This window comes from Denticeps clupeoides, chromosome 3 (genome assembly GCF_900700375.1).
Source record: "Denticeps clupeoides chromosome 3, fDenClu1.1, whole genome shotgun sequence".
NCBI lineage: Eukaryota > Metazoa > Chordata > Actinopteri > Clupeiformes > Denticipitidae > Denticeps > Denticeps clupeoides.
Genome location: NC_041709.1, coordinates 22,203,776 through 22,217,697, shown reverse-complemented (window position 1 = coordinate 22,217,697; position 13,922 = coordinate 22,203,776). Strand labels below are relative to the sequence as shown.

Genomic DNA, 13,922 nt, shown 5'->3' with positions numbered 1-13,922 from the left:
CGACCCCTGATTAACAACCGTAGTTAAGCCTAATTGATTGTCCAAAGTGCTGCGTCTGGTTTTAGAGGTCAGGAGTCTTCCTTCCACTGACTGACACTTGTTGATCTATGTCAGCATCTTGACATCTGATCGCGCCCTTCTGATGAATCAGTAGGTTGCCACATCTTCACTTACAGAAAACATATTTGTATAGCGGGCAAGATGATGAACAAGCATATCCGGTCACCTTTGGAAAAAAACATGAATAAAGCGTATGAACAGCAAATCAATGCTTTAAATCATAATAGCATAAAAATGATTCAACTTGAGTTGGAAATTAATTTAAAGTTACTTTCAGTCTTTTATTTGCTAGTGCTGTCATGCTGATGTCATACGTGCCACACAAAGCAGAATTAGAACGATTATTTTAATTATATTTATTAAAAATTTCTAATAACCCATTGATGCATTAATGGCTGTAAGGTGGAAATTTTCACAAAATGCACCTGACAACGACATGCATGGAGCAGTAATGGCATTTAAAATTAGATTGTTGTGTCCGCCACTTATTCCCTAATTTGTTTCGGTGCACATAATTGTTTCCTCCGTGCTTTGCATTATTTTTTTTTTACATTTCTAACTAATTCGAGTCCTGGTATTTCAAAATGATGTCGTTCGATTTTATGCGCTCTTGTTTTCAACTGCAGCATGCGTTTTGGGCTCCACAGCACCCCCCAGTGGTCGGGGTGACGGCAGCAGTCCCCAGCTCTTCCACCAATTCAAATGGGTTTCTAGACAGCATCTAAGGAAGACAGAAAGTTGTTTTTTTTTTTTGTTTTTTTTTACATATTTTACATCTGCACTCCAGAGTTAACACATTCTGGCTCCTGTGAGAACATGTTGATCCGTGACTTGTGTGACAAAGAAGTTTAGCGGTTATGTAATATTTACAACACAGCAGTTTATCTTATCAGTTCTACTATTATCTGTCAGTAGCTTGTCATGCATATGCAGTCAGTACAAAATGGCCCAATTCAGAAAATTCAACTCGAATCTCATCTTTGCAATCATGGATTCTTATTTTATTTCAGGATAAAATATTGCACAAATGGTAGTTTACAGACAAGAGATTTATAACTCTTGGCTGAGGTTGTCTAATTTGGAGAAAAACCTCTGAAGTTCTGTTCCACTCATTATTGTGATGCCAAGATAACTCTCCTCCAAGGTTGAATTAAGGGAGGTGATGATCTGTCTACAGGAGGGGTTTTAAACAAACCCTAATTTTTGTTTTCATTTATATGACTTCTAAGGACCGGTGGCCTTGAAAACTGATAAAGCAAAATTCCTTGCTTGGAGAGTAAACCCACTTCTCCCTGTCAAATGCTCCCAAATTCTCTTGTCATGAGACAAGTCTGTCTGGCCTTGCCATCTCTAGTGTGGGAGCAGAAAACAGCGGAGAAGGTCAAGATAGCCAATTCAATTCTCTTCACCCCCATGTTACATAAACTCTGTTTCCACAAAGTTATAGATACAATTTGATTTAAAAGTGACAGTTTAACTATGTTTTTTTTTTTAAAGGTCCGTTAAAAAGGATATAAAACGTCGTATAGAGCATCAAATATAACACACCACCTGTGCAATTCACCTTGTGTGAAATTTCCTCACCACGAAACATAACACAATCAATTTAAAGTAGTATAATAACCAAGTTTAACCAATTAGGACAGGAACACAGAAAGCAGAAGATACCAACTTTCTGCAGAATGTCACCAAGTGGGGCAGTGGTGGCTTAGCGGTTAAGGAAGCAGCCCCATAATCAGAAGGTTGCCGGTTCGAATCTCGATCTGCCAAGATGTCACTGAGGTGCCACTGAGCAAAGCACCGTCCCCACACACTGCTCCCCGGGCGCCTGTCATGGCTGCCCACTGCTCACTCAGGGTTATGGGTTAAATGCAGAGGACAAATTTCACTGTGAGCACCGTGTGCTTTGCTGCTGTGTATCACATGTGACAATCAATTCACTTTTTTTTTTTTTTTTTTTCAAGTGCAATGGAGTGTGGGGTGGGGCTTGTATTCAGGGCTCGGATTTGGCCCCTTATTTCCAGCGAAAGGAACTCGGAATGCCAATACAAAGACATTTTGTACAATTTCACACTCCCAACTTTGGGAACAGTTGATAGCCCCTTTCTGTTCCAACCTGACAGTGTTCCAGTGTGCAAAGAAAGGTCCATAAAGACATGGATGCTTAATAGTTCTGGGTATTCTGAAATATATAAAGAATTGTATAATGATGGTATACTAATTACATATATCTTGTGTTTATGTACGAATGCATCAAGTACAGTACACACAAGACCTGACAGTGTGTCATTGGAAAAATCTCAAACAAACCTTGGGCTTGTTGCAGCAGAAGGCAGAGAGTCCACCAGGAGGCTGAAGAGTGAACTCGGCAGAAAAGCGAGAGTTGTTCAGGATGCTGGCCATTTCTCCATCCACCTCCGCAGCCTCACCTGCCTGCGTAGACAGAGTAATGTGTGCAGAAAATTACGATTTTCCGGGAGCATTCATTAATGGTTAGGCCAGAGCATTATATTAGTATCATTAAAATTATCAAATTTAAGAACTTCCCCCCCCCCCAAGAACACTGTACTATGTTACATAAAAAAACAAAAAAAAACAAAAACAGTCAAACACCCTCTCACATCTTAAGACAAATTTCCCGGATCAGTATTTACAGGATTATTCTCCTATTCCAGTTTGGTTAGAGTCAGAGCTGATGAAGTTCATGAATTCCGTCACATAGGTACGACCGTTTGGCCAGATGCCATAAAGCAGGATTGAGATATTTCAAGCCTGGAGAGCCAGAATCCAGAATGAAGCAGGGAAGCTCTCCAGGAGCAAACGTGGCCAACCCTGTCTGGAGAAAACAAACAGGAAAACGTTCCTGAGGAGAGCGCAACTGCTGAACAAACCTTGAATGTGTGCTGAGCATCAAACTCCAGGACTTCTTCGAAACCAGTGACGTTGCCATCGTACATAACCACACACTTGTCGTTTAGTTTGCCCCTAGGCACCTTGAAGAGGCGGTAAGTAGCTGCAACAAACTTATAGCCCGCTGAAAGAGGAAAAGGAAGCGGTACTTCAATACTGCACACTGCGGCATCCTCGTATGTTTCCGTGGCAATACACGTTGCCGCTGACCGGAATGCTCGTCCTGCACAGGGCAGTTCACCTGTAAGTCTCTCCAGTTCACTGTTGCCCACAGTGATTACCCTGGCGGTGACCAGTCGGGGCGTGCTGAACCCCACTTCCTCTGCCAAACACACCAGGTCCTCCCACCACAGCGCTCCACCAAGGCACTCCCCTAGGTTAATAAAATAAGCAACAGGACTTTGCTATTGCAGCAACATTTACACATATTTGCATTAAAGGTCGCATTACTGTAACAAATGTTTTTTGAAAGTGTGTTTACAAAAATCACGCTGCTCCCGGGCGACTGTCATGGCTGCCCACTGATCACTAAGGGTGATGGGTTAAATGCAGAGGACACATTTCACTGTGTGCACCATGTGCTGTGCTGCTGTGCTTACAATAATGCTGTTAAGAACCTGATATAATCATTTCCAAGATTAGACCAGGATTAATGCATGGCACCGTTGGCTCCATTTTGCAATACTATCATTCGAACTGCTAATTGTACGTCAAGATTGGTGACAGAATTCGTCACTTGATTTACAGCTTTGCGTAACAGCTGTTGAATACAGAAGATGTCCCTAACCAAAGCCACCTTTGATTAAAGCAGATGGGCGCCAACACTCAAAGCCTAAAAAATTGCGTCAATCAGAAACCCGATATAACACAATTGTAAACATGTTATTATGTTATTTATAAACATTTTATTATATATAAAAAATTTCAATTCTAGGTTTTTACTGATACCCCAAAGTACTTTGTTCTTCCTCACTTCTTCTGGTAGTCTGCAGTCACAGTAAACGTCGCTGAAATAGAATTCCCCTCCATCCTGAAATGCATTTAAAATGCGTTAAAAAATTTTGGATTTTAACAATTTTCAGTCAGATTGGTTCATTACTTTAAAATGAGCAGAAAATTCAGCAAACCTACAGTAATTGGTCACTATACATGACCAATTTCCCAAAAATTGGGGTATTCTATAAAAGTGTAAATAAAAGCACAATGTGTTTTACAAATCTCAAAAGCATAAGAAAAAAAGTCATGTTGAAATTTATATTTTCACCATGCTCACTGTGCAACATCACATCTTCACTAAACTAAACTCTGTAAACATCTGGTAAATGAGGAGAGCAGTTGTTGGAAATATGATTTTTTTTTTTTTTTTTTTTTGCATGCGGCACCAAATGTTCGCTGAACAGTCTGGACTGCAGGCAGAGCCAATCAGAACCCAGTCACTTTTATTCCAAAGTTCTAATAGATGCTGACAAGATGCTGTGTGGATGGCAGCATATTTTGCTCTTTCAGCCGTGAGGGTGCCTTTCCAGACTCAAGACTCCAATATCATGGGCACGAACGCACCCAAACACTGTCAGATAGTTTTTTTGTTTAATTATTACTACATATAAGCTGGATTCATCAGAACATAGGAGACAGGTTCCACAGTTTAGAAAAAAAGAATTTAAAGATTCGATTACGCCGCCTACAGAACAGTTTTCTTTGGCCTCCATAGTGGGTGAACTAGGACCCAGAGCGCATGTGGGCTCATGTGGATTATGTTAACATATGGCGAACTTGTTGATGACCTGGCAAGTTTTCCTGGCCAATGCAGTCATGGAGCAGTGCTGGCCTAGCGGTTAAGGAAGCGGCCCCGTAATCAGAAGGTTGCCGGTTCAAATCCTGATCCGCCAAGGTGCCACTGATAAAGTGATAAAGTGAAGTGATTGTCACATGTGATACACAGGAGCACAGCACACGATGCACACAGTGAAATTTGTCCTCTGCATTTAACCCCGGGGAGCAGTGTGTGGGGACGGTGCTTCGAACCGGCAACCTTCTGATAACGGGGCCGCTTCCTTAACCGCTAGGCCACCACTGCCCCAGTGTGTGGGGACTGAGCACCGTCCCTGAGCACCGTCCCCACACACTGCTCCCCGGGCGCCTGTCATGGCTGTCCACTGCTCACCAAGGGTGATGGTTAAAAGCACCCTTGGTGGTTAAAAGCACATTTTGTTGTGTAACCGTGTGCTGTGCTGCAGTGTTTCACAATGACAATCACTTCACTTTTGTGAAGTAAATGCCAGATCACAGATTTCACAGTACCTTTTGATGTACTGTTGATGATGAGATATATTTGACGGCTTGACAATGGTTCATTATTCTGGAAATGTTCCACAATTTTGTAGAAACAGCTTTATGCCTTTCTGATAAATTCTCAATTAAACTATTAGTTGGAAACTATTACTCCAGCAGTCTTTTTTTTAAATACCACTTTTTCATCCAACCTTATGTTGCCCCTTCTTTAGATGTGCTGCTGCAGTCACATAATAAATAATCAGTCATCACAAATTAAGTTAAGCAAAGTATCACAATTTACCACATTTAAGGTCTGCCTAATGCAATCAAATTACTTGCTGAATTTGCATACAATACCTTGCAAAAAAATTCAAAGCTGACTGTCATCTAAATATCATAAAACTGAGTTGTTAATATTGCCACAACTCGCAGACTAATATTTGGTGGAGGTGGTTCAATTTCCAGAACGAACAGTAAAAATAACAAGAGAACATTTATAGAACTAGAGATTCACTTCTGCAGTTGACTCATTCGCCTACTGAAATTTTTTCACCTCTCAAAGTAGCGAAACATTACGATAGGACTGAAGCTAAAATAACTCGCACAAACAGACCTGTCTGGAGTAGACACAGACACCACGGCTCCATGGCCGCTATCACTTTCCGCCATGATTCGTATGTTCTTCTTCTAGGGATCAGAAGTGCTGCTGCCCCCTTATGGAATCAGATTTGTTTTGTAAATTTTAGCACAAATCTGATTCTACTCATCCTGCTCCTGTAGTGCATTGCAGTTGCAAATCGGTGGTCACTGCACTGCAAATGCATTATACACTGCTCAAAAAAATAAAGGGAACACAAAAATAAGACATCATAGATCTGAATGAATGAAATATTTTTATTACATACTTTGTTCTTGTTCTTAAATGTGCTGACAACTATATTACACAAAAATTATGGACCCATGGAGGTCTGTATTTGGAGTTGCACTATAAAAACACAGTACAGGCTGATCCAACCTTGATGTAATGTCCTTAAAACAAGTCAAAATGAGGCTCAGTAGTGTGTGTGGCCTCCACGTTTCTGTATGACCTCCCTACAACGTCTGGTCATGCTCCTGATGAAGTGACGAATGGTCTCATTGGGATCTCCACTCAAATCCAGGACAGTCTGTGGTGCAACGTGGTGTTGGTGGATGGAGCGAGACATGATGTCCCAGATGTGCTCAATTGGATTCAGGTCTGGGGAATGGGCGGGTCAGTCCATAGCATCAATGCCTTCATCTTGCAGGAACTGCTGACACACTTCAGCCACATGAGGTCCAGCTTTGTCTTGCATTAGGAGGAACCCAGGGCCAACCGCACCAACATATGGTCTCACAAGGGGTCTGAGGATCTCATTTCGGAACCTAATGGCAGTCAGGCTACCTCTGGCGAGCACATGGAGGGCTGTGCGGCCCCCTAAACAAATGCCACCCCACACCATTACTGACCCACTGCCAAACCGGTCATGCTGGAGGATGTTGCAGGCAGCAGAACATTCTCCACGGCGTCTCCAGACTCTGTCACTCTGTGCTCAGTGTTAACCTGCTTTCATCTATGAGGAGCACAGGGTGCCAGTGTTGAAGTTGCCAATCTTGGTGTTCTCTGGCAAATGTCAAACATGCTGCACGGTGTTGGGCTGTAAGCACATCAGGCCATCATACCACCATCATGGAGTCTGTTTCTGACCGTTTGAGAAGACACATGCACATTTGTGGCCTGCTGGAGGTCATTTTGCAGGGCTCTGGCAGTGCTCCTCCTGTTCCTCCTTGAACAAAGGTAGAGGTAATGGTCCTGCTGCTGGTGTGTTGCCCTCCTACATCTCCTGATGTACTGGCCTGTCTCCTGGTAGTGCCTCCATGCTTTGGACACTAAGCTGACAGACACAGCAAACCTTCTTGTCACAGTTCGCATGGTTCTGCCATCCTGGATGAGCTGCACTACCTGAGCCACTTGTGTGGGTTGTAGACTCCGTCTCATGCCACCGCTAGAGTGAAAGGACCACCAGCATTCAAAAGTGATAAAATCATCAGTCAGAAAGCACAGGAACTGAGAAGTGGTGTGGTTTTTTAAGTGCTCCCTTTTTTGTAACACGACGCGTCGATATAAAAATTCAGCATAGACATTTTTAAATAATCCACGTCAACGAGTAATCGTTTCAGACCTGTTCATTAGGAATTAATATTTTAAACTGTTATTAATCCATTCATTAAATGTCTTTAAAGTGGCTCAACAAATGTTAAATTATCCGCATTCAGTAACGCATCCTAACTGACAAAATAGTCAACGGACATAAAAGTGTTAACACCAAAGTGAAGTTCAGCTCTTGCATGGTTTCATTTGAGCCCCTGTCCCATTCTTGTGCAACTTTCCTTGAGTGGAACACAGATTACAGAAAAACCTGTAGAACGCTGGCTCTCAAGGACAGGCCAATTATTACCTTCAGTACTTCGTAGGCTTCTCTCAAAACGCTGGCCTTATCAGGAGACAGATTAATAACACAATTGGATCTGTCAGACAAGAAACAATTGAATGAGATCATTTGGACTGTTGCAACAAAAGTTTGAAAGACATTAAAAGATTCATCGGATGTTCGCATGGAAAACTGGTTGATAAATTCACAAGAGTACAAAGTCTTACATTATGATATCGTGGGAGCTTTGCTTCACGCCGGCCTTTGTTAAGGTCTCAATGTATCCTTGGACAAAGTCCACATTTTTCCTTTTATAACCAAACTTCTGCATGTGAAGGTCTACGTACTTTCTGGCAACATCGAGCTGCAAAATGCAAGAAACAATTGCAAAATGTAAGAAAACATTTGTACGTGTTTGGTGTTTCAGCTATGAAATTATTATACCAAGGACTAAAGTACAGACTCATGCAAGTTTCTCTGCACAAGACGAACATTTTGGGGGCAACAGCCTTGATGGCTTTTTATTGCCAGCACATGAACCATGTTTCTGTTGTGTTTTAGAAGTTCAGTATTGTGGCTGTAAGTGAAAGTAAGTAAGGCTTCACCAAAAGTAAAAAAGATGACATGATTCACCTGATCCTCAGTCATGTCGATCCCTGTTATATGCCCCTTCTCTCCCACCAGCTGGCTCAGCAGGTAGCAGTCACGTCCACTCCCACAGCCCAGGTCCAAAATCCAGCATCCCTCTAGGCATTCCGGGACAACCAGGCCACACCCATAGTACCTGAAAAATCACAAGCTGAAAATTTTAGATTGAAATAGGTCAACCAAATATGATTAGATTTAATATTCTATTAATCTCATATATACCCGAATAGACAAACTGCTTGGTAAAGGCTATAGTTAATCCTAACCCCAAGGTACATAAAAGGGTGGCAATGAGGTATGCTTTGTCTGTTCAAGGCCAATACATGCATTTTCCTTGAATTTCCATGATTTTCCCTGACCAAAAAGCAGAATTTCCATGACCTTTTACCTCTCGTATAAAGAAATGTCTAATATAACGTTGCATGCTGAGCAGAAAAGGGCATTTAAAGTGTATTTAAAGTGATTATAGAACTCAAAACTGCATTTACGTCATTGTTGTTGAATATTTGCAGCTTGGCATGTTGAATGGAACAAACCGAAACCTCAACTCCATCTCTGACATCCTCTACATGCATCTTTTATTTTATCACGTTGGGCGATACAGTCCCGAAATTCTTTATTTTCAATCCAAAGATTTTGCGTTCTAGAACGTTGCACATTCATTGGGAAACAAAAGATATGTAAATAGGTCTGCACAATTACTCAAATTTTACTCATGATTTTAGCTGCCATGATTAAATTAAGGTGATCTTCTGCGATATTTACATTTAAATAGCGGGCTCTGCCGCACATCAAATCTCTCAACTGATAGTCAGCCAGCCACCAGGGGGCGAACAAAAGCATAAAAAAAAATTTGACACGAGAGAAACACCTGATTCAACACGTCACATCTCATGGTTAATCCTACATCCAACAGAATTGCAAGAAGATGAAAGTAAGATCAAAATAATTGTGATTATCATTTAGGCCATAATAGAGCAGCTCTACGTGTGCATACACATCAGGTTTTGGCTTAGGCACTTTATCCTATTAATAACATTTCCGTATAATTCCCAAATTATCAAATTACCTGACTTTCCCTGTCTGGAATGCCTTTACTGACATTCCCTGATATTCCAGAAATATCCCTTGACCTGTGGGAACCCTGTTTAGTCCAGCATCTCTGGGAGATACACTTTAGGTCAAAAGGAGAATGCTGAGCAATTCTTCAGTCTGTTGGACATGCCATTCTGCCATAAGGAAAATAGTTACAAATTCTGAAGGTGAAAATATATGGGACATTTTGGCTTTTTGCCCAAAATATAAAACAAGTGAAAGTGAAGCGATTGTCACTGTGAAACACTGCAGCACAGCACACGGCGACACAGTGAAATGGGTCTTCTGCTTTTAACCATCACCCTTGGTGAGCAGTGGGCAGCCGTGACAGGCGCCCGGGGAGCAGTGTGTGGGGACGGTCCAGATGATCAAGGGGGACCCAAGTAGCGGGAATTTGGGATTCGAAGCAGCAACCTTCCAATTACGACACTGGCCCAAATAAACCAAAGCAGCTCCAAGAAGATCAGCCAAAGCATTCAGCATCAATAAGTGCACCCCATGCCATTTCATTTGCGTCCATTTGTATCGTTGTGTGTCAAAATGAATAATACTCATGCCACAGTGCTTTTCTCCCTTTGCTTAGCACTGGTCAGTGAACGCTGTGGAATGAAGGTTTTCATTTTTATTAGTTCTTTTCTCTCACCTGGCTGTGATGTCGGGGTGGACGTTTGCTAAGGCCTTTGTCACAAAGCCAGGGAGTGGCTTGGCAGGGAGGACGCAGGCGTTGCTTTTAAGGTCGGCCGCACTCTGCAGTATCTTCCCGTAGTAATCCTGCTCCAAATGCACATCATTTTGTGTCCAGTGAACTCATTTGAGATTATTCTGAAAATGCATTCTTTGTGAAATTAGATGTCATTGACATCAGAACTGCCTTGCACCAATGTTAATGGCACAAGTGAGTAATGAATTATTTATGGATAAAAAAGCGAACCGTCACCAAAACTAATGCCATACCTTTACATCACTGCGAATCCTTTCGTAAGTGACATTCCTTTCGTAAGTGACATGTAACAACAAATTGGTTTAGTCAGGCAGGTAAAATCACCTTTTCCCCCTCTGACGGGCTATTTTATATATTTTTTCATGAATAAAGTCTTACTGACCGCGGATCCGCAGTTCCAGCCATAGTCCAACGCACTCAAGTAACCTGGAACCCGAGCCGTTTCGTAACGCAGCGCCCGTCGGTCGACGCATGCGCAGGACGCGCGCAATAAAACGACGCATGCGCTTTAAGCAGACCGCGACTAACCCTGTACGGGCGGGGCACAGCACAACTCCAGTCCAGCCTGTGTTGCCAACTTAGCAATTTTGTTGCTAGATAGAACAACTTCTCATACTACCCTAGCAACGTTTTTTCCAAAAAAAAAAAAAACCCTAGCAACAAATTTAGCCATTTTTTAACATTCATTTGGATACGTTTAGCAATTAAAAAAAAAAGTGACTCAAAAGAGCAGTGGCTGCAGGCTCACTCAGTAGAGTGCGGGAGTGGGGCTACATAAGAGCTACATAGCCAGACACTGCTGCAGCAGCAACAGCATTTTGAAATGAATTCATTAAGAGCAACCACAGTAAAAATTTAGTTACTGTAGCTACTCATTAATTTTGAACTGCACATGTCTTAGTCGAAATTTTACAGCCAGAAATACAGAAAGGAGTAAGAAAAAAAAAAAGGATTGTAGGAGTCTGTACCTGAATTTAAAGGATGGCTGAAGCCAGTGCATGGTGATGACTGCCGAGCATACTGTGCATACTGCAAATCAAATAATGTACAGTACAGGCCAAAAGTTTGGACACATCTTCTCATTCAATGTGTTTTCTTTATTTTCATGACCATTTACATTTGTAGATTCTCACTGAAGGCATCAAAACTATGAATGAACACATGTGGAGTTATGTACTTAACAAAAAAGGTGAAATAACTGAAAACATGTTTTATATTCTAGTTTCTTCAAAATAGCCGCCCTTTGCTCTGATTACTCTTGGCATTCTCTTCATGAGCTTCAAGTGGTCATCACCTGAAATGCTTTTCCAACAGTCTTTTGAAGGAGTTTAGCACTTGTTGGCCCCTTTGCCTTCACTCTGCGGTCCAGCTCACCCCAAACCATCTGGATTGGGTTCAGGTCCGGTGACTGTGGAGGTCAGGTCTCCACTTTTTGTTAAGTACATAACTCCACATGTTCATTCATAGTTTTGATGCCTTCAGTGAGAATCTACCAATGTAAATTAAATAAATGAAAATAAAGAAAACACATTGAATGAGAAGGTGTGTCCAAACTTTTGACCTGTACTGTATGACATTAGAAAACATTATGCTACAGCAAAGCATATAAATAAATCAAAACCATATAACCCTGCAAATCAGTCTTCATTACCACAGCTAGTTAGGAAAGTGAATAAATGCAAAATTGTAGAAGCTACTATGGCAATGGCCTTTGCGGAACATTGTTCACATTGTTGAACATTGCAAAGCTGCCTTTTCAGAATCTGTGGCAGCAACAAACTTCCACATGCATTGCACCAAACGCACAGAAATGATTAAGGGAGTACATGTGGGGGATGAGAAGTTCATTCTGCTTTTGGATGAGTCGACAGATGTCAGTGTCTCAAAATACCTGGGTGTGGTGATTCTGTATTTTAGTGTTAAAAACACATTTCTTGGGCTGGTTGAATACCAAATCAATAGAGAAGGCAGTAGTTGAATTTCTCGAAAAGTGTAATCTTAAAAAATCTTAAAAGGGTATTGGCACTGATAATGCCTCTGTGATGACTGGGGTGGTAGTAGCCTAGTGGGTAACACACTCGCCTATGAACCAGAAGACCCGGGTTCGAATCCCACTTACTACCATTGTGTCCCTGAGCAAGACACTTAACCCTAAATTGCTCCAGGGAGACTGTCCCTGTAACTACTGATTGTAAGTCGCTCTGGATAAGGGCGTCTGATAAATGCTGTAAATGTAAAATGTAAATGGGTGCACAACGGAGTCCACAAGATATTAAAAGAGGAATGTTCTTTGCCCAATTTGATACTCATTCGCTGTGTGTGCCATTCTTTACAATTGGCTGTCAGTGCAGCATCCAGAGAAATTGAATACTTAATCAGGGAAACATACAACTGGTTTTTGATTGCCACAAGTTGGCTATCGATTGAGCCTGCAGTAACTTGTATATTGGACCAATGGGAAGAACTTAAACTCCACTCTGAGTTTACCAAGAGCAGTGAGCATTGTGTTATGTCCTTTAGGCCGTAGAATGGCTTGGGGTGCTCTGTTTTGTGCGTGTTCTCTTTTAGGCTGTCTGCTGGGGGAGGAGATTTGGATTTACAGCTCCGCCCACCAATTCCCTCGTCAACTGGCAGCCAATCAACGCACAGGACAGAGAACTACATAAGGACCCTTCCAGCCACCATTCAGGGCTCATTGTTGTGGAGCCGGAGGAGGAGGAAGAAGCGAGAGGAGAGTTTTGGTTGCAGTTTTGGATTGTATTAGTTTTGGATTATAGTTGGATAAGCCTTTTGTTGCGTGTTAATGATTAGTGTGGTTAGTTGTGGCTTTGTTGTGTTTGTTTTGTCTCTCCTTTCATGGTGTGTTGTCCTCTTATGAATAGTTGTTGTATATATCACTTTAGGTTTGGTTTGTTGTTCACCGCTCACTGCAAATAAAAGCACAATATTTCACTTTGGTATTTGTGTCTTCCCACTGCAAACATTCCCCTTGTTTGTTGTCGTGTCTCCTGACCCCTAGACAGGGACGTGACAATTGCTACATGGCAGATGTGCTCCATGCCATGTACATGGACAAGAACAATTATGTGTATCTCACATTCTTAAAATAAGTCAGATTTTAACATACAGATCCTGTCAAGTTAATCTCTTATTATCAGTTTGCAGCAGAGTAATCAACCCTATGGCAAAGATGAATGTTCTGAAGGATGCCATTGATGGTCATCTTAGTCCAGCACCATATCTTGGGTAACTGTTTGAATGTACACTGTCCCAGGTCAGTCTTGCCATAGAGGATGAAGAGGTCATTTGGAGATGATGCATCGATTATGTCATTGCTCTAAGCAAGGAACTGCAAGCAAGGCTCCCAGACAATCTCGAAATCTTAGGAAACATGGCTCTGTTCAGTGTTAAGGAAACACTGAAGCACAATAAAAGCAACACTGAAATTATAAATGTAGCTGAGCTACTGGGGTACCAGCCCCAGCGAATTGACAAAATTGTTTCCCAATGGAGAAACATACATTTGATGAGGTGGGAATCAACTGAAAACACCATTGAGTTCTGGAGTGAAGTATATGAAGAACTTTGTAAAGCAGCACTGGCTGCCCTCACACTGCCACACACAAGTGCAGTGGTTGAATGGCTGTTCAGCCAAATGAGTGTGGTCAAGTCAAAGTTAAGAAACAGACTGTCACTGCACACTCTAAATTCCATACTTTTTGTGCGGTATGGAGTATTTGCTAAATGTAAAAAAAAAACGTGAG

At 41.8% G+C, this 13,922-nt stretch overlaps 1 protein-coding gene across 1 annotated transcript; it reads right to left on the bottom strand.

The window, feature by feature from the left end:
* Positions 1 to 333: 333 nt before the first annotated feature.
* On the bottom strand, positions 334 to 10,640 carry as3mt (arsenite methyltransferase). The gene is made up of 11 exons (XM_028973300.1): positions 10,541 to 10,640; positions 10,392 to 10,428; positions 10,081 to 10,208; positions 8,328 to 8,478; positions 7,922 to 8,058; positions 7,722 to 7,791; positions 3,919 to 4,000; positions 3,212 to 3,343; positions 2,952 to 3,094; positions 2,371 to 2,493; positions 334 to 781 (listed from the first exon to the last, which is right to left on the bottom strand). The coding sequence occupies exons 1-11, from the start codon at positions 10,561 to 10,563 to the stop codon at positions 677 to 679; spliced, it is 1,131 nt and encodes a 376-aa protein (XP_028829133.1). The 5' UTR covers positions 10,564 to 10,640; the 3' UTR covers positions 334 to 676.
* Positions 10,641 to 13,922: the final 3,282 nt, after the last annotated feature.

Bases quoted from the DNA above. Each gene is read 5' to 3' on its own strand.
- as3mt (XM_028973300.1), bottom strand. From the start codon at position 10,563: ATGGCTGGAACTGCGGATCCGCG. The intron at 7,792-7,921 runs GTAAGACTTTGT...CTTGTCTGACAG, and splicing joins AGCTCCCACGATATCATAAT to ATCCAATTGTGTTATTAATC. The intron at 3,344-3,918 runs GTATCAGTAAAA...TTATTAACCTAG, and splicing joins GAAGAACAAAGTACTTTGGG to GGGAGTGCCTTGGTGGAGCG.